At 48.5% G+C, this 20,852-nt stretch overlaps 1 protein-coding gene across 1 annotated transcript in view; it reads left to right on the forward strand.

Moving 5' to 3' along the window:
• The window catches only part of SLC13A4 (solute carrier family 13 member 4), a 39,104-nt gene continuing 18,252 nt past the window's right edge, over window positions 1-20,852 (forward strand). The window contains exons 1-5 of the mRNA XM_006213103.4: window positions 1-247; window positions 5,282-5,410; window positions 16,854-16,990; window positions 18,842-19,014; window positions 19,460-19,511. Coding sequence (XP_006213165.2) covers window positions 149-247; window positions 5,282-5,410; window positions 16,854-16,990; window positions 18,842-19,014; window positions 19,460-19,511 — 590 coding nt within the window. The 5' untranslated portion in view covers window positions 1-148. The remainder of the gene's footprint in view (window positions 248-5,281; window positions 5,411-16,853; window positions 16,991-18,841; window positions 19,015-19,459; window positions 19,512-20,852) is intronic.

The following is a 20,852-nucleotide window of genomic DNA, read 5'->3' on the forward strand; positions in this document are numbered from 1 at the left end:
TCCTGTTCTGTGCTTAAGACAAAGAGGACTCTTGGAAGCCGAGGCAGGTTTAAGAAGCCTTTCCGGACCCGGGCGAGCACTGCGAGCAGCTCAGGCACTTGGCGGGCGGCGCGCGGGCTCGGAGGGGAGGAGAGCGCAGAGGCCCAGGATGGGCTTGCTGAAGGGCCTTCTCCGCGCCTGGAAGCTGCTGCTCGTCATCTTCGTGCCGCTCCTCCTGCTGCCTCTGCCCATGCTCCACCCCAGCAGCGTGAGTACCAGCCGGTCCCCTCCTGGGGCCAGCGGGTCAGGTGGGGGGGTAAAGAGGGGAGGTCGGCGGAGGCAATGGGGTGTTCATGCAGTTCTTCAGCGTGGTTTTCTGTTGGTTTATAGAGCTGGAAATGCTTTCCTGGAGGAGGCTAAAATACTTTCTGCCTCAAAACTGCCATTTTCGCCCCGCTACCCCATTCCCAGTTCCCCAGCACCATGGCCCCCACCAGGAGCGAGATAAGAGGAGGAGGAGGTCTGGACTGGCTGACGTGTGTGACCCTAAGCAGTGGGCCAGCCGGCTCTGGGAGCAGGGCCTGGCGGATATGCCGATAAGGAGAAGGTCGCTCTGGTGAGCCGGTATTTGCTGGGAGTCAACATGTGACCATCCTTATGGGAGAGCAGCTAGAAGTGCAGGAAGACCTCCCTGCAGACCCTGAGAAGAAGGATGGGGGGGACTGTGGACGCAGGACTGGGTGGGGTGGGGTGGGGGCCCCAGCTGGGCTCTTGTGCATCCAGCCAGGGTCTGTGGACAGCCACCATCGGCTCTGAAAACCAGGATTGGAAACTCTTCCCCTCTCAAGTTCCCACTGGGCTGAAAGCAGAACTTGGCTTCCTGCCCTGGTCCCATGCACACGACCCTTTGATTATTTGTATCCTCTGTATCCCAGCAGGGGCCTGCTGATTCTTCTCTGTGTTCTTGAAGGAGAGACAACAGATGACTTGATAAAAAAGAAATAAGAGCCCCCAACTCTAGAATGTGCCGTAATATTTTGTCCAGACTTATGTGAGCAAAGGAGCCACGGGTCTGCTTCTTTTAAGATCTTCAATTGCCTCCATTCCCTTTATACTCCCTCTACCTTCCCCTCCCTCCCCTCCCTCCCCCTCCTCCTCCTCTTCTCCTCCTCCTCTTCCTCCTCTCAGTACCTTTACCCCTTCCCCCAGCTGGCACTACCCTTGAGACTTAAGGAAAAACCAGCTAAGAGAGGTTAATCATGTTGGTAGGAGGCAAAGGGCGTCCTCAGCTCAGCTCCCTGAGTAACTTAGTAACCAAGATTAAATTATAAAGTCAGAGGCGATTAGGATGGTTTCTTAAAAACAAACTGGCTTAAATCTTTAGTAGAATAAATACCCCTGAGTGCCAGGGAGCCGCTGATGGAAACCGGGCTGGGATTAGCAGACAGTGATTGGTGCTGACAGTTTTCCTGGACTGTACCCTAGGCAATTTTCTGCTTTGTCCTAATGAGCTGATTTTTTTTCTTTTCATGTTTTTGTTTTTGTTTTACTCACTGGCAGATGAATTTGAGGGAAATCTAACCAAGCGGCACCTTCTTCATAGCAGCATCAAACACCCACCGCATCCCCTAAGTCAGCCCCGTCTTTGGGGACCATGACTCCAAGGTGTCGTGTTGCCTACATTTCATCCTGGATGCCTGTCTTTGAGCTTCTTGGTGACTAATGACTAGTGAAAAGTATCCACAAGAAAAAAAGAAAGTAACAAATTATCAAAATAGACAAAATAATCTATAAATTCGACATTAGAGGGGTGTTGTGACCAAAAAAAAAAAAAAAAACCAAGAGAGGAAAGGAAAGACAGGTGAACCTCTGCTTTGCTGGGTCTATAAATAATTTTTGAAGAGATTTTTAAAGCTGACTCACTAAAACCAAGAGACTGCCCTTCCTTGACCTTGCCCCTTTTCGCTGGGTTTCTCAACAACCACACTAGTGACATGGGTGGTGGTGGGGGGGGCAGGGGTCTAATTCTTTGTTGTCAGGGGAGGGCTGTCCTGTGCATCGTAGGATGTTTAGCAGCATCCCTGGTCTCCACCCATTAGGTGCCAGTAGTACACAGGCACCACCCCCGCACTGTGACAGCCCCAAATGCTTCCGCATATTACCAAATATCCCCTGGGGGGGGGGGAGTCACCCCCAGTTGAGAACCAGTGCCTTAAGAAAACAAAATACGCTACCTCAGAGCTTCCCCATCGGTGGTAGGCGGTCGTGCTTTGACCCCACGGCCCTCAGGACAGCTGGAGGGAGCCGGGGGTGACCGGAGCCCTCAGAGCTTGCTGCAGCCTACTCGCTATTTGCTGCAGTGCGCCCCGCAAAGACGGTTTCTCCGTGTGTCATGGTGTCAGCAACACACTGCCCTTCCTCTGTGACAGTGTAGAAGCACCTCGAGGTCACAGTACCCCCAAGGTGGCACAAACTACCATGTCGACCGTCTGTCCTCTACTCAGCCCCCTTGCATCATACTTTAAGATTCTGACATTAAGTCCTGACAGTTCCTACGTGGACTTGTTAGCTCTGCGCTGGAGCAAAGTGACCTAGGCAGGAAGTCCTGGCCTGCAGTGTGACGGTTCTTGAAAGTGACAAAGCACAGCTACATCTTAGGGAGGATTAGAATGACCTTCCTGTTTTTCCTGCCCAACTCTCTAAAACCAGATGCCCAGACTCAGTTTACCGTATTACAGAAGAGGAGGGTCAAGGGGTTTAATCTTGGTTACTAAGTTACTAACTCAGCCCTCCCTCAGTGTCCCACTAGGATAAAAGTTGCACCCAAGTCCCAAGCGAAATTTCAAAGTGGCCTTCCAGTCATTTATGACACCAGAGAATCAGACCTCAAGCTCCTTCCAGTAAAGTCTGAATGGGATTTCATTGGGGTGGTCTGACTGTGTGGAAAGGAGCAGATACAAACATTACTTAGTAGTGGAGTCAGGAAATGTCCAATATGGGAAAGTGCCACTTTGGAACTGGCTCCTTTATTTATAAGCAGGAGCAAAAAAGCTGATAACACTATCCCTTAAAGGCACTATATAGGCACCAACCCCTCCTCACCTGCTGACCAGTGGCAGTGATAAGGGGCTGGAGGTTCCCAGAATATTTTCTCCAGTAGACAGGAGAGACCTGTTGGCCAGCAGAGGAGCCCAATTCAGTTCAACCAACACTGACTGAGCTTCCGACCAGACCTGGCCAGACTCACTCCTGTAATCAACTTCACTGAGTGTTTTGGGTTCTCTGAATATACACTTACCCACTGAATTTTGAGAATGTTGAGAAGGGGCCAAAGAAAGTTGATGTAAACTCCAGGGGTGAACTGAATGGAAAACAGATGGAAAGGCCCTCTGAAGGTGATCTCTTGGCCATTCTTCTGCTTTAAGGAAAGTTTAGATTAAAAAGATGGTCGTTTATCAATTCCTAATACTTTGAGATGAAGGTGGCTTGGTGACTTCCTCCAGTAACCTAATTTCTAACTATAGTTACAGTCAAAAAGTTTACCTTGGCTTACCCAGATTCTTCTAATTCAAACCAAAATGGTGAATGATAGAATTCTCTCTCTCTCTGTCTCCCTTTCTCCCCTCCCTTCACGCGTGGTCCTTTAATGACCAAGCCTAGAAAGACTGAATGTTCTCAGGAAGGAGTAAGGGCTTCTCAGTGAGGGAAAGACATTCTATCTTCTTTTCTTCAATTGGAGAGAAAAAGACAGGACTAAGTGGGATCAAGTGGGTGAAAGGGCTGCGAACTCCTTTGGGTATTTTTATTTCTGCAATAAAAGGAGCATTTCTCTAAATTGCATTCCTTTCCAGATGGAGCCCTCCCGTCCCTGTCCCCCCCCAATTGATTCTGTTGTCTTATCAGCACTTCCAAAGGCTTTAACTTCTCTCTGATCTTTTGGCCCCAGAGGAAATCTCAGTGGGAGCTACAGTCAACAGTTGCTGGGCCCAGTTCCCACTTCTCAAGCCCCAACCCCCTAATCCATGCATATCAGGAGGGAGCAAGGTCCCATCCAGCCAGGCTGGGTTAATCACTCCTGACGCCCCTCACTGATGGTGGCGACCTTTTGTAACTCGTGTGTAAGAGTTGGAGGATGCTTGTTCTGAACCCAAGGGAGAGATAAACAAGAACAAGATCCGTCAGGTTCCTTGATCACCAGCCAGCCTCAGGGCGGGTCAGACCTGAGCCCGGATGGTTTAGAACTAGGTATAAACGGAGAAACCACAGCCAGCTTGGATATTCTAGATGCTGGCCCTCCAGGGCCCGTCAGTAAAGCCCTTGGATAGTAACTTCTCCCAAGAGTAAGCCGGCGACCTTTCTCACCACCATTAATCAGTAATTCTGGGCAACCGGCATTACTGGAGGCTAAAGTTAAGGAGAACTGATTTTTTTTATAAGAATGTTGTACTTATTAATTCCTTGCACCCCAAAGTTGTACAACCAGCAAAGTGAATGGACTGAGAAAAACCCTGGTACATTTCCAGGACTTCCCTTCCAGGTGGATAGCACTCTTCATTCCCTTTGTCAGAAGGGTTTTCCATGTGCATCAGGCAGGTAGAATGAAGTCCCAGACACTGGTCAGGGCACTGGTTCTCAACCAGGGATGATTTTTCCCCTCAAGGAACATTTGGCAATGTCTGCAGACATTTTTGGTTGTCACAGTTGGGGAGGTGCTACTGGCATCCGGTGGGTAGAGGCCAGAGATGCTGCTGAACATTTTACAATGCACAGGGCACCCCCTCCCCCTAACAAGGAATGATCCAGCCCCAAATCGGCCAGTTTCAGAAGTCACATGTGAACCAGTTACACAACTTAATCCCCACCTTCAGCTACTCCAAGAACCTCTAGTGTCTGATTGACTTGACACCAAAATATTCTCCCTGGCCCAAGTTAAAGCTGTGAACTCCAGCTTTATAGTGCGTGATCTTGGGTCTGGACACTGCAGTTAATTTCAGTCCCCACCCTGCTCAGCTTCAGGAACCAGCAGAGCTGTGCTAGCATAACAGTCCAGTGGCCACCCTGTTGCAAATCGATGTAAACCACGTGCCAGGCATCTGTCCACCCCAGGAGCAGCCATAATTTCACCCACCAAAATATGTTGGCATGTATCCACCAAAATCTTCTGCCAAGTCCAGCTTTGCACCTCCTAGGGCTGTGTCACGTTTGAGTCCATGTGCCTACCGCCTCTGCCCGGAGTCTCATTTGGATTCGCAGTGGCAGTGACCGTCTCTGTGACTAATCACCCACTTTCCCTCCCTTCCAGGAGGCTGCGTGTGCTTATGTGTTGATCGTGACTGCTGTGTACTGGGTGTCCGAGGCGGTGCCTCTTGGAGCTGCAGCCCTGGTGCCTGCCTTCCTCTACCCGTTCTTCGGAGTCCTCCGATCTAGCGAGGTTAGACCACTAGTGGCCGGCTCCCTGCTTGGTCCCTGCTGGGCCAGTGAAGGAGGGCTCAAGGTGAAGGGAGATTCACAGAGCACTTAAGGAGGGCTTCTTTCACCCTCTGGAGCATCCTCTTAGCACTTAGCCTTGGCACCTGCTCTTCCGGACCCTGAGATCCTTACCTTCAACGCATGACCCTCATCTCCCCTAAACTGCCTCTTTCAGGAAGCCTTTGGATTAATCACAGCCAATGGCTCCTTCAGCCTGAATGTGTGCTTGGCACATTCAACCAGACTGCTGCTCATCTTTCTCAGCCTTTTGATTGTCCATCAAAGGCAGGAATCAGGCTCCCATATCTTTGGAATCTCACGGTAAAGCTGAGCCCAGATGGAGTAGGTGCTCAATAAATGCTTGCTGACGGAAAGACTTACCATGTTTCCCTGAGACATGACGATGTCTTCATCCACTTCCTCTAAAAAACATTTCTGTTCCTTCTTCCCCAACGCAAGATGACTGCATATTCTTCCCTTATCTGCTGTCCATCTGGAGTCTGCCCTCTGTTCTCCCTCTCTCTCTCTCTCTCTAGCATTCTTAGAGCTGTAACAGGAGGTGTCAACATGAAGCCCAGGGGGGTGTCAAATTTCAGGGCAAACACTTAAGTCTACTGCTACATGGAGAGAAGAAAACCACAGCCAGAAACCAGGAGCAAGATGAAGGACAGTCCTCATTCATTAACACCTAGTTCCATTTGGACTGTCTCGCTATAGCATCTGGTCTCTATTCAGGGTTTCTGAAGAAGATTGAATGGTAGAGGTTAGTTAAGGACAGAGACATAGAAGAAAGAAGAAAGGGAACTAATGGTTTCTAACTAATCATGCCCCATACCAGAAGTGATATATATATATATCTTAATACTTAATATAACTTAATACTCCCAAGAGACCCCTACATAGTCAAATTTCCATCTTACAGATGAGGAAAGAGATTCGCAGATTTAAGAAACTTACCCAAGATCACAGAATGGGAAATAGTAGAATTGGATTCAAGCTCATACCTATTAGATTTCAAAGTCCATACACTTGCTTACCTTAACCATAAGAAAAACACTCCGTAATGTATGACGTAGCTTCATGGTGAGTTAATGCTGAGAACTGTGCATCTCTTCACCTGTGTGGTGTGAGGAAGGGATAATGAATCTGGGTCTGTGGGATGCCTTAACCATGGATAACAGAACTTCTTTTGAAAGATAAAATTAGACCATCCTTTTAATTGCTGTGCTTGATGCAAATTAACAGGTTGTCCTTCTAGTGGATGGACTCAACTGGCCGGTTTTTGTTTCTTTTGGTGCGGGGCATTTTAGTTTGGGGGTTGTTGGTACGTTTGTTTGTTTGTTGGCATTGAGTAGTCATAGTAGCCTCAGACTCTCCAAGAAAGGATAGGATTCCCCAAACCCTCAGCAGTGCTTTTTTTCCAGAGATGGATCTAAGGCCAATATCCTGGGGACCCACATAAAAGCTGGCCTGGGACCTGAAGCACTAGGAAGTCGCTTCCATTGTCCCCCTTTGTGGGAAGAGAACAGGCAGTTTGGATCTCTGTATGTGCCTAAAGGAACAATCAGCCTTAAACAGGACTTTTCTTGAGAGAAATGTATGAACTTGTTCTGCAGATTTCTCTTTAAAATTGTGAAAGCAAAAGCCAGTGAGTCACGGGGTGAAAGTAGAGAATGGAGGAAAAAATGAAGTTATAGAAAGAATTGAAACTTAGGTAACATTTTAAAGTGTTCTGACTATTCATTAGAAGACTAATATCTTTGTATTTCGCTACAGGCAGCCCCAAAGCCAACCTCGCGTGCCTTAGCCTTAAGGTAGATGCCATCTGTATTTCCCCAGGGGTTTCCTGAGCCGGATCCTACAGACAGGTGGGCCAATCAGCCCCTCCACGCAGTAAACATGTTGCCAGGCAACCGTTCATCCAAGGGCGTGCCCACCTGCACAGCCAGGAAGGCCAAGCCTATAAGGGGTCTAGGGAGGCAGTTTGTGAAGATAACATGACTCCGGGAGGAAAAAACAAAGACTGTTCAGGGAGAGATTAGGTGCTGTTTTTTCTAAGGCTAAAGATGGAAAACACTGGTGGAACCAGGGGACAGATTTTATCATTTGAGGTTAGAAAAATCCTACCCTAGCTGTCTGATAAAGTGGCTTTGGCTGGTGATGATATTTACCAGCTGGGCTACCTGGAGCAGTTTAGGCCAAACACATCCTGGCCTTCTAAACTCGGATTAGAGGCAATGCCAGTGAGATAGAGGACATGGGTTACAGCCCTTTGTGAGCCAGCCAACTCTGCAGACAGAGAGAATGTCTATTCCACAGCCACCAACTTCACCTCTCCTCCCGCATGTGCCATGGCTCACCGGGAACAGCCAGGCTGGGGGTCTGCAGGAGCCCCTATTCCAGGCAAGTCATCTGCTTGTCACTCCCCCAAACCCACCTGTGCTTGCCCAGCCCCTTGCCAGGACTCAGGCCTTTCTTCTACCTTGAAAAGTTCTCTCCAGTTCCTTCAGCTTTTAAAATCCGACACAATTACCCTGTTCAGTTAAATCTTTCCAAAAACTTCAGAAGCGTTATTCTCTTCCCATGAAGCCTCCCTGATAACTTTGTCCTTTAAATGGTACATCAGACACATCAGATATAAACTGGCTGTAGACGCATCCTCTCTCCAGCAAGACTGACGCCCGCTAGGATTTATGATGTCTTACGCACACGGGCCATTCTTGCCCTAGCCCTCAGTTAATGCTTCTTGATGGCAGTGCTTCTGGGTGGTGTGTTAAGTAGTGTACTCTCCATACGGAGGAAGGCATGTAAATAGGATCAGTGAGACCCTGAAACTGTGGCTTTTGTTTTTCAGTCAACATTCAGAAAAATATTTTCTGGGTGCTTTACCTACCCTGGGTAATATGGATGTTACAGATACCATGCATTGACAAAAATGAAAAAATAATAATTTCTGCACTCTTGAATCTCATAGCTAATGCTTTGAGTTTCCCACTGGGGCTGGATGTGTGTATATAAATAGTTCTATGTTATAGTGATGACTTGTTATACTGCAAGTATTAAGAGTTCATGTGTGCAAAGCTTAGACCGTCTTCTCCCCGTCAAACTCAGGTGCTGAAAAGAGATAGGAAATGATAGACGTGGCCCCTGACCTTGATGAGTTCCTGTTCTTACAGAGAGAAAGTATAAATCACGTGGAATAACACAGAAGACCTAAAGTAGTAATGTCTCATTTTCTGGCCCTGCAGAGGATTTATGCAATTCCCCATGAGAGAATGCTCTAGATAAATGAAATTTACCCTGCCAAGTATCCAAACTTTACATCAACCACTTTTGATTGAGATCTTTCCATAAAGCATTATAATTTCCCTGGTCCCTTAAATAGGAGTTGTTGAATGTAAATTAACTTTTCCTTTGGAGCCTTTAATATTTCCAGGGATAAAAATTTCTCAATCAGAGGAGCCAGATGTGGGCTGGATGACAGCACAGTTGAGTAACTGGAGTGCTGACTGAATAGCTGAACTTAAAGAATCCTGAGTAACATATTGGCATCGTACAGGAGAGAGAGTACAAATGAGAATATAAAAGGCATGATATTGGATTTGCTGATGACTCAAAGCTGGGTGAACAAGCTAATGCAACAGTGACAAAATCAATGTTGCCAGGATGAGACAATGGACTGGAACTGGCTCAATGAAGTTTAATAAGGATAAATGTTAGCAGCTTGTGTGAAAAAGACCCTTGGCTTTCAGCTGAGTATAGACTCAGTAGGAACCATCTGTCAGTCCAATGTAGCTGCTAAAATGTCAAGCCTTTCCAGGCGCGATGGGAGGTCCTTTACATGCACTATATCATGTAACCCTCTGTAGAGTGGCCATTATTTTTACCTTCATTTTACAGAGGAAGAAACTGACGTTCAGAGAAGTTGTAAGTAGTGGTGCCAGGGCTTGAACCCAGGATTGCATGATCCCAGAACTTGCACCCTTAACCATTGGCCAATAAGTACTGAAATCTGCTGAATTAATAAACATATGTGTCCAGAATATCAATTTCTGGATAAGGAGCTCATTCGGAGGTGGGTAGCCAAGATGTCTAAAATCTAGAAGCTGAGTCACGTAAGGAATGAAGATTCAAGAAGGGCACGATTTTTCCAGCTTCTACAGCTCAACACACCAGGCTCAGAAGCTCAAACCAGAACCAGAGTCAAAGCACCATAACGGAGCTCCCCCTCTCTAGGGAAGACTCCGAAATGGGGGCCACGCACAGTCCTGCTGTGTCTGTGCCCGGAAGTGCAAGCCAGATGACCATGTCAGGGGCATGAGAGGTAGACTCCGTGCCTTGGAAGAGGGGCCGGGCTCTAAAGGCCCTTTGACTGTAGGATTCTATCATCTTGTAAGTATCCAGCCACTGCTTCCCTCTGCTGATGTACAAGGCTCAGTCCTGTATTTTAGATTTGTTTTCGGGCTTGCTGTTTTGTTCTGCCTCCATTGTGGCTCTCATTACTGTCATCGTATCTGCCCTGAAAGTCCTCTCAGCCCTTCTAATGTGTTACCATAGCCTGCACAGTACCTGTGTCAATCAAGAGAGCCAGGATTGACTTTATAGGAGAACGGCGTAGCTGTGGGGGCCGTGGGGGGCTCTGGGGAACTAAACAGCATGGTTTGAACACTGGGGCTTGGAAAGAATCTCAGGGATGCCCAGGGTCAGGAACTACTCTGGTAGTGATCACACCTGCTCTCTAGCTCTACCCCACAATATGTGTGGGCGCACAAGCATGCGCGCGCACGCTCACACACACACACACACACACTCCCTCTGCTTTCTCAGCGATCCTGCACTGCAGGCCCCCAGCAAGTCTCGTTCAGATTCTAGTTCCTGCCAGGGCAAGAGAGGCACAAGGCAGCTCCAGCTGGAAAAACAAAACAACCTGTACAGCCAAGTGATGCTTGAGTCTGACGTCATGAAATCTGCTTCCCTGTTTGCTCCTGATCTCTCCGACCCACTGGATTCCTGACCAGTGCCTAGACCCTGACTTTGTTAACCCAGACTGCCATCACCCACAGCCATCCAGACACAGCCCGTAGTTGAGCTCACAGCCAGGCCGTAAGTAGGGCCTGACACCAGGAGCCAAGAGGTCTTGCAGCCTTTTGAGGCCAAGCTAATACTTCTATGGGAAGAGCTACACGGGCGATCATACAGACCCGAAGAACCTGGGGGCACTTTGAGTGCCAGCATTTCCAAGCTCGGCAGGAGCTGGGCTGACTTCTGGGCCAGGTCAGCACATATCTGTGTTTCTCTGCTTTAGACTTCTCGAGGGTGGGGTTTGCAAAGAATGTTTTCTTGAGGAACAAAACCTTTTATTTAAACTAAATCTTAGTAGAATCAATATGTAAAACAGATGGAAGAGGAAATCCTTCTCTAACTGGGCATGGGGGCCCAGAGCCAGGCCACTGGGCCTTCCCTACCGATACCTTGTGGCCACCCCATTCCCACATGGGCCCTGAAGTTTCAGAGGCAGTGAGTAGTTTGAAAACCTCTGTCCTCAGGGAATACAGGCAGGTGACAAGGAGGGTGTCTGGGCCCGCACAGACTCACCTGGCAGAAGCAGCATTCCTGCCCCCAGGGAGAGGCGGTAAGGCAGCCACACAGGACTTTGCTGCATTGCCATGGTTAGAATGGTGTGGAGGGCTCCAGCTCTGATGGGGGCTTAGCTCCACGCTGGGGGAGGGCCAGCCCAGGCATCCCCTCCGGGGGTCACTGCAACATTGTTCAGATGAACCATGAAAGCCTCAAAGCAGGTCCATTCCAAGAGACCACACTGTCTCCTGGGGGAACGCCACACTCTGCCACGTGAAGAGGCCCACCCACGGCCGACCTGCGGAGAGAGCCTGGGTCTGTGTGGCCAGCAGCAGGGTGTGATACTGCATTTCTAACGGGACCCACACATTGCCAGCCATGCCCATGTCAGGGCACAGTCAGGTCCACACATCATGCCAGTCTCTGGCTGCCACCAAATAAGCAAGGACAGTGACAATGCAGAAAGGGTCAGGGGAGAAATGAGTTTGAATCCAGTTTTGTCACTTACTGGACTTGAGCAGGTTGTGTTGTCAACTGAAAGAAAAATGCACAACCTTAAATATGTGAGTTAAGTTTTATTCGGGAACTTACTGAGGACTGCAGCCCAGGAGACAGCCTCTCAGATAGCTCTGAGCAACTGCTGTAAGAGGTAAGGGAGGAGCCAGGATATATATGAACTTTTTTCACCCCCTCTGGAAAAAAACATGTAGTCAAACACCAAAAAATTACTGCTAATTACAACAGACATCTCAAGTTAATGATTTTAGTGCTTTTCCATCTGTGGGGTGATGCAAGAATCTGGGGTCATTGAAATTATTCCTTAGATATACATCTTAACTATTTAGGGGCTGGTCATCAAAGCAGAGAATGCTTCCTGTTTTTCTTCATCCTGAATTCCCCTCGGGGATCACAACGCAGTGGCTAATGACTTGAACCTTGTAGAACTAGAACGGTGGGCAACATTCTTCTCTTTCTGTGTGTAACCTTTCGAAACTGCCATTTTACCCATCAGGAAAACAAGAATAATGGACATAGCCACCTCGTGGGGAGCTGTGAGGATTTCAGAGCTTTCTGAGTGAGAAAGGGCCCCTCACAGCACCCGGCTCGGCTGTGTGAATGATGAGTCGGTCTGTCTCTGTCTCCCCCTCCCCACCCCCAGAGGACAGCTTCATTCTAGCGAGAAAAATGCTGAGCTGAGATCAATGTCCAGACTTCCCTTCTCCTCAAACTTCTGGGATTAGAGCCACAACTCCCCCCTTCCCATTTAAAAAAAAAAACTTTTTGAAACAATTAAAACCTGATATATCTAGAGAGCAATAATTCTGTGACCAAAGAAAGTGATGTTTTTAAAAGCTCACCACTAATGGACGTCTCGGGCAAGTCACTAACAATGAACTCGTCAGTTAACAGACAACACTCGTTGGCACTCCTGCCCCTTGGGCCTCTCAGCCCAGGCTTGGTTAGAAAGCTGTCGAGATGGACTCACCCTTCACTTAAGAAAACTGGGCGGAATCTTTCATCTTTCAGGTTCACCTTGCTCCTCCTTATGTCGTCTCTTTCTCTTATTCCCCCGCTTGGTCACACCGGATTCCTAATCCTCCATCTCATCTTGAAGCGTTTCATCTTTTCACTTCTCTAATGATAATAACATACATTTAGTGAGCCATTCCTACATGCCAGGTCTGGCTGCCTCGCAGCTCACGTTGTGCCGGATTCAATGTGCTGTATGTTATTATGTAAATGGTTGGAGTGATGGGGGCGTGGGCTTCAGTAGTTGGTCCCAGAACATACGACCCATCTGCGGGGAGCAAGCATGAGCCCAGGTCATCTGAACTCCAGAGCCTGAGCTCTGGCTCTCCTGTGAGGCTCCACCTTTTGAAACCAGCCTCCTTGAGCCCTTCTCTTCTTAAACACAGGCCAGAAATCCCTGTGGTCTCCAAGCTCAGAGATTCAGCGCACGGAGAAAACCCACAGAGCAGAAAAGCAGTAAAGGCAAGAAAACTGCCAACACAAATGGCGCAAAATCCACACACTTTAGCCATGGGAGGAGCACTCATTTTAGAATCTAATTTCTCTTTGCAAAGAATTCTAACCATTTTCATTATCTCGCTTCCCAACTCATAGGATATTAGTCTTGGAAATTAGATAGGGGGGAAAGGAATGCTCATGGCAAGGCTGAGTATGCAACACATTTTGGAAAACGATTAAAATAATCCTCAAGAATCCTGGAACTCCCAGAGGGGTTCTGAATAACCAAGGTTTCATTGTAAAAGAGAAATCAGTGGGCTGGAAAACCAACCAACACCACCACAGGACAGGATTTATGTATCAAAGTGAAAATGCAGCCTTGTGCCTGGGCCCTCTCTGTGTGCTAGTGGCCTCAAACCAGGTCAGCCTCTGTGTGGACCCCTTAGTCACAAAGAGCCACCAGGGACCCTGGCTGTCAATGTGGTGGCCATGCTTGCTGGCTTGCGTGTGTCATTCAATCTTCACAATAACTTTACAATAGTAGATAGGGACTCATATAATCCTTTTTTTTTTTTTTTTTTTTAGTTGAGAGAAGTGAAACCCAAAGAGGTTGAATAACTTGCCCAGGGTCACACAGCCGAGTGCTGGCTGACTCCATAGCCCTCACGCTTCCCCATTTGACTATGTAACGTCATGATCACAGACTACCCCCAGGCTATATCACCCAAGCACGTGGCATTGCTTACAAGGGGGCAGGGAGAGCGCAGGAACAGACCTGAGCCCACAAAACAACAAATAAGAAGACAGCCGGTACCCCGCTAATGCTGGGCCTGGGGCTTACACTGGACCAGGCCTAGGTATTTGGAGCCAGTGGCTGTGATTACGAATAAAGATGAGGGATGTGGGCTGCCCCGTGCTGTCTGGGAGACCAAGAATTTCCCCTAGAGTGAATGAGATGGGTGGTATCCAGTTGGCCACCATGTGGTGTACTAGCTTTGGATTCAGATGGACCTGGACTGATGTCCCAGCTCCACCCCTCACACTGCGATCTTGGAGACCTTCCTTAACCTCTGAGTCTGTTTCGTCACCTGAAGTGAGAAACTGAATGCAAAATGCAAAATTCCTGGTATGTAGGTGCTATGCACGTGTTAGTTCTTTTCTCCTTCCCTTTGAAAGGAGCCCAGAGAAGGTTCCCCCACCTGTTGTACAGGCTCTGAGCCTCCCAAAAGGGAGTTCTATTATGACACATGCCAAAGAGGCAAAAACTTAAATGTCAGTCAGTCCCCTGGGGAAGTAACCCTGGTAGCACTGACTCTTTAAAAGCTTCACAGAGGGTCATAGGCCAGGGAGCCAGTGATGTCTCAGCTCTTTTGTGGGTTTCCCTCCTTGGTAGACAGAATTAAAACACTGATTCCACCACAAAGCTGCCTCTTAGCTGCCTGGGAAGGTAAGGGGGCAGTGTGAAAAGTCCCAGGCCCCCAATTCAGCCAGCCCTCAGGCGTCCCAGCAGTGTGTACACCTCCCGCTAGAGGGCAGCACCTCCACCCACGGACACGGCCCAGAGGGGACTCTGCCCGAGAGTCACAGCCCAGCAGGGCAGGGGGCCTTCTCTGTTCTCCGGGAGCATTAGTGACAGTGACATTGAGGACTGGGGTTGAGGACAGGTTAATCAGAAGCAGAGGGCATTTCCTGCAGGAAGTGGTCACAGAGAGAAGAGCTGATCCTTCTGCCACACAAAACTCACCAGCCTGACACAAGGAAACCTCCATGGGGCAAGAGAGAGAAGAAATGGGGCAGGTTGCCTTTATTTGGGCTTTTACCTTCTCGAAGTGTTTTGTGCAGAGTTTAAAAATCAAATAATGCTGAAAAGATCATAATAAAAAACATCAGTCTCCTCCCCCGCCCCTCCCCCACTGCACCCGCCGCCGAATCCCCCCTTCCCCAACCCAGAGTCAATAACTTAACTTTGCTCATTGCTTCTTCTGGTAGTAAGCTCTGCATTCCCATGTGATACTCTTGCATTAATTTTTGAGTTAGCACTTCTAGGCATTATCTGTTGACTTCGGATTACAGCAGATAAGGATTTTGTCCCCTTACACCCCCAGTTCTCTTCCCTCTATCCTCCCAGTACAGGAATATAACCCAATAATCAAAGTGTAACAGTGTGATTATGACAATTCTGTCTACTTTAGACACCACAGATCTTACTATATTTGCATTCCCTTCCCTGTCCAATGTTTACTTTTCTTGCAGTTAAAAATGTTCTTTTCTCACTCTAAGAGCGTTCCTAAGTTAGGAGTTAAACTCTTCTCTGTCATTTCCCCTCAGTTTCTGTCATGGCTCCACTGTTGGGAACACCTCTCACACATGTGACAAGGATTTACTGAGCATCTACTTTTGCATAGTATCCTATTAGAATGTTAAGGGATTTAGCACAAAACATGGTCCTTGGCCTTTTGCAGCCTAAAATTCAGTTGGGAGACCAGAGAGGGACACACACAAAATAAACAGTACAAGGATGAAGCAGCCATTCAAGCATTGCCCTATGTGCTCTGTGACTCTGGGACAAATGATGCCCACGGGGAATGTTCTGGAATCAGAGGCTAGAGTCACAAGGAAGGTTTTCTGCTGGGCACCAGGTCTGAACTGGGCTTTGAAGTCTGGTTGTTCAGGGCAGAGATAAGAAGAGAATCTTCCAAGGGAGGGAATCAACGAAGAGCTGGGCCTGGAGCCCAAACACAGGAAACACGTTTGAACAGAGCTAGGTCTCAATTTCTTCATCGTTAAAAAGGGGGAAGAAGCTGTGGTTGTGTGAGAGAAAAATCCCTATTCTTAGGAAATATTCACTGAAGAACTTAGGGATAAAGGGCTAAGTGTATATAACTTACCCTCAAATGGTTCAGAGGGAAAAAAAAATGTAGAAGGACAGATAGGAATATTCTTTGCGCTGTTACCATTTTGGATCCTTTTGGGACTTTAGAATTATTTGGAATTATTCAAATGTTAAGTCTTTTTAAAGATTTAAGGCAAGTTATGAAGACATCTTCAAGAACTCTATCCTAAGGAAATCATTACACTTACATAAGGTTAATCACTTGTAGCAAAAAAAAAGGGGGGGAGGGGGAATCAACCTAAATATTCAACAAAAACAAAATGGCCAAGTAAAGTCTATGGTACTTTGTGCTGCCATTAGCATGAATTTCCCCAATAAATCTAAGTCTCCTAAGAAAATGATCAGGGTACAATGTCAAATGAAGAAGAGGAGCAGGATATAAACCAGGACACACCTCATCAGTCCAATTATGTGTCTGTAGCGACATTTAAAAATTGGAGAAAATATATACCAAGGTATTAACAGTAGTACGATTAAGGATAATTTTATCTTAATTTTTATATATCTCAAAGTTTTTAAACATGTATTGATTTCCTAATTTAAAAAATGAATGTAATTTTCTAAAAAGCTAAAGAAAATGAGATTTGTGGACAAACCTGGGGTTATTTTAATAATTTTTAAGGATTAGGATAAAATTATAAATATGTTTATTCTTTGAAATCATATTCATATAATTAAACAGAATGTTTTTGTATTTTTTAGAAAGTGGAGAATATCTGCTCTAGGGGGTTATTGTCAGGATTAAATGAAATTATCTCTGTAAAGGACTTAGCAAAGTGCCTGCGCAAGGTAGTATGTGTATATGTATAAATTTTTAAAATAATAGATATTATATGTATGCAATATGTATACAACAGTGGGCTGTTTTAATAACCCTCATCTCCCTGCCTCTTGCTTGCCAGCCTCTGGTTGACAGCGAGCTTTGTTGGGCGGGGGCCGGGTGGGGTGACCGCGCTGGCCTCCGCAGGTGGCGGCCGAGTACTTCAAGAACACCACGCTGCTGCTGGTGGGTGTCATCTGCGTGGCGGCCGCCGTGGAGAAGTGGAACCTGCACAAGCGCATTGCTCTGCGCATGGTCCTGATGGCCGGAGCCAAGCCGGGCATGTAAGTCACACTTAGTGCCCACCCCCCAGCTCCCAGTGGGCCACCCGGACCAGTCAGTCAGGCTTCTACCAATGGGGGTGGAGGACACCAAGGCCACAAGTCTCTGACCTCCCCCTCCAGGGACAGGGCCTGTGACCGTGGAATGGAGATTTGAGTGTGTGACTTTGGCATCATCTGTTGTCACAGTCTAAATCAGGTACCTGAGTAACCCAGACCCCAAGGGCAGCAGGTTCCAAAATATAAGGGGCTTATTCAGTAACACAAGGTGAACGGACGTAAACTATTTCCCCACTTTTGCCGGGGTGTCAGGGAGCAGGCTGGACACGAAGGGGTGTCTCCTCCCCTGTCATCTAAGTTGGTATGGCAGTTTCCTCCTGTCCACTCTGGATTTTTGTTGTCCCTGGTTCAGACCCAGGCCTGTCAAAGACGTGGCATGTAGCCCGACACCTGCAGTGCGTGCAGGCCCTCAGCTTCTTCCTCTCTTCTCTTTGCTGTTGAGAAGGCTGCTCAGGGTGTGTAGCAAGGTCAGGATAGATGGTTTTTTTGTGAACTCACTCCTGCTCTGTCGGAAACCCCGCCATTACCTTCCCTTTGGAATAGCGTCCTCACCTCCTTCTCATTGACAACTTTCTTGCAACACTTCATGTAAGCTGCCCTGACTCCTTTGGGAGTCCAAGAGAGCATAAATAAGTAACGTGGCATCCGTTTTCAGTGTTATTTGTTAAATGAATACAGGTTATACCTAAAATGATGCTCCTGTCTCCCACTTAACTACAGCTTAACTCAGCAGGATTCGCCCCCTCACTCACTAATCACCCCACACTCTGCCACCCGCACACACAGCGGCATTTCCTCACATCATGTTGGGACTCTGCAGCTCTTTAAAACCGCTGGGTACCGTCTTCAAGAATTTTTATCCCCTTTGCATTTCCACTCTGTTTACCACATCCCCCAGCAAGTTCCCACCCTCGTGGGGCTCTCCGCTTGCCAGTGCACATCCAGGGCAGGCAAACTCATGCCTCCGTCAGCCTCAACAGAACACCCTCAGGACTCTGGCATCCGGTCATAATCCACATGATACACGTGCCAGCCCCAAACTGCACGAAGTCAGTGATTCCACCTAAAGTGACCCACACAGGCAGTCTTTATGTTGGCTTCTCTTAAGGAAACAAGAACTGTATCTGTACAAACACACATCGCATGTTTTCAAAGTCAAAGAGAAATGAGTTATCTTTGTTAGTGTTTTCCTCCGAGCATCAACTAAGTACCAGCTGGAAAAGTGCACACGGTGAAATGGGACCCCGCTGTGCCTTTGGGCGTGTGCTCTCCACATGTTCGTAGTGGGACAAGTAGTGGGCGGAGCCACGAGCCCTACCCATTAATCCCTGTTTGGTCACTGATAACTGCGGTGACTTGGCTTCAAAGCCAGGGATGTAATGGCACTCACAGAACTGCTAGCTGCAAGGGCCAAAAAATAATTCCTTTATATAAAAAAAACACATACCATCACCGAGCTAATGTCCGCAGAGAGAGGAGCCATCAGTAGTCCGTGCCCTGGGACCCTACTACCAAAGCTCTTCTTCACTTAAGTAGGGGCTTTGCTGTTTTTGTTTGTTTTTGTTGTTTCGGCTATGGCTGCTAGCCCATGGGGTGTGATTCATTCATTCAACACATCTTTATTTAATGTTTATTCTGTGCCACGCCCCGGGCATACAAAGCTGAATGCAGGGCACAAACCTGATTTTCTGGACCAAGCCGGCCCCAGCGGGCTGCCCTGCGAGGTGGGCCGTTGGGCCGGGAGGGAGGCTGGCGTGCTGCGACTTGTCCCGCTCCCCCCGCCCCGCCCTCCAGGCTGCTGCTCTGCTTCATGTGCTGCACCACGCTGCTCTCCATGTGGCTGTCCAACACGTCCACCACCGCCATGGTGATGCCCATCGTGGAGGCTGTGCTGCAGGAGCTGGTCAGTGCCGACGAGGAGCAGCTCATGGCCGGCAACTCCAGCACCGAAGAGGCCGAGCCCATCAGTACAGTTTGCCGGAGTCCATCTCCCCTTTCCTCCTCCACCTTCCTCCTGCAATGCTGCCCAGCTCGGCGCCTGCCCCCAGCACCCCCACCCCCGTCCACACCACCACCACCCCCAGCTTCTGCTGCTTCCTCTCCTCTTCCCTTTATCCTGCACCAGCCCTGGCAACCTGCAGCTTCTCCGCGACCCCCACTCCCAGCGCTCCCTCCCTGCCCTGCTTACAGCAGCCACCACTGCGCCATTCCCCCAAAATGCTCCAGGATTACAAGACCCTGGGCCCATCCGTGTCCGTGACCCCGCCATGCCTTCGGAGCCGAGGGAAGGGGGAGGGTCACCACACACGCAGAGCAGGAGCCTTTATGCCCTCGTTTCCCCATTCAGCCCCAGCCCTTCAGGGTCGGGGCCGGTCTCCACATCTCACTTTCTGCTTTCCTTTGCTACCGTAGGTCTTGATGTAAATACCCAACCTTCTCTGGAACTCATCTTTGTCAATGAAGAGTGAGTATGACTGCCCTCCTCCCAGACAGAGCCCCTCCAGGTCCATTCCAGAGGTCAGGAAAGAGCCCGTAGAAGTTCTTTTAGATGTACGGGCAATCTCACATCTTGCCACCCCATCACCTCCCCTGCCCCCACCCCGATGTCCCCTCCAGACCCAGAAGCCACCTGCCAAGATCTCGAGGGCAACTCCCTTAACCACAAGGTACTGCAGTGCTGAGGGAAGAGATCGAAAAGACCACCCTGACTCTGAGGGGTCTATGGACGGTCCATGCATCTACCAAGTGGAATTTCATTTAAACTGATGTCCCTCTTGGGAGAACAATATTTAATCTATTAATGAAAAAATGCTCTCATATGAGATGTCATTGGAGATTCTTCGAGAATCACATTGTACAGCTATAAGACATGATCTGACTAGACTGGGTGGCAGGTAGGGATCAGAGGGCAGTTGGTGTGGGAGCTATGGGTTGACACAAAGCATCAGCTTTTAGAAAAGGAGAAATATCGTCTCAAACACTCATGTGCGATAGATCCATTAACAGCTGATTTCTTTTATTCAATATCAAAATGTGGCCTTCAAGGAATACCGTGATGAACAGCACATTTGGAAAGATTTGTATGAGAGCTCAGTTACGCAGTTTGCTCTTTTCATTAAACAGTGGAGAACTCACACTGAGTGGAACCAGCACTCAGGGACAGACGCAGACGGGTGCCATCAGGAAGCAGCCTGATCTCGCCCCCTCCCCAAATGTCCCCAACCATGATACACTGCATTTCCCTCCGGATCCTTGACGACACCTCAGGCAAATCCCACAGCTCTTCCAGTTCCTCTCAGATATCAGGATGATCTCACTTTCAGATATTCAGCAATCTAGTCCAGACTCAAATCAAAACTGCAATCTCTCATCCAAAGCTTCTCCCCACCCACTTCACGCTCACACCCGCCTCATCAGCCCAGGTCTGCAGAATCAGAGGAGGAGACAGCTGACTTGTCTCTCGCTCTTCCTCCCCCTCCCTCCCCTCACCAGCTCTCTGCTACTCCCGACCTCTCCAGGGTTAGGGCAGAGGCTGTAGGGGCGGGAAAGATAAAGGGGCAGAAAGGTTCTTGGCCGGAGCTACTGTAGAGTGGGGTCAGTGTCCTCTCTGGGACCCAGATCCCCACGCTGTCACGTGTCAGGCTCTCACCTTCAGGGTCCTCGGCGTGTTCCTTGCGGCCACCTCCACGTAGCCTGGGCCTGCTGGCGATGATGACTACTCATGCCCCCTTGGTTCTGTGTGCTGGGGGCACTCCCCACAGCCTCTTTCTTCTGGGGTTGCCTCCGCCCAGTTGGGCAGGGCCTT

This window comes from Vicugna pacos, chromosome 7, assembly GCF_048564905.1.
Source record: "Vicugna pacos chromosome 7, VicPac4, whole genome shotgun sequence".
Lineage (NCBI taxonomy): Eukaryota > Metazoa > Chordata > Mammalia > Artiodactyla > Camelidae > Vicugna > Vicugna pacos.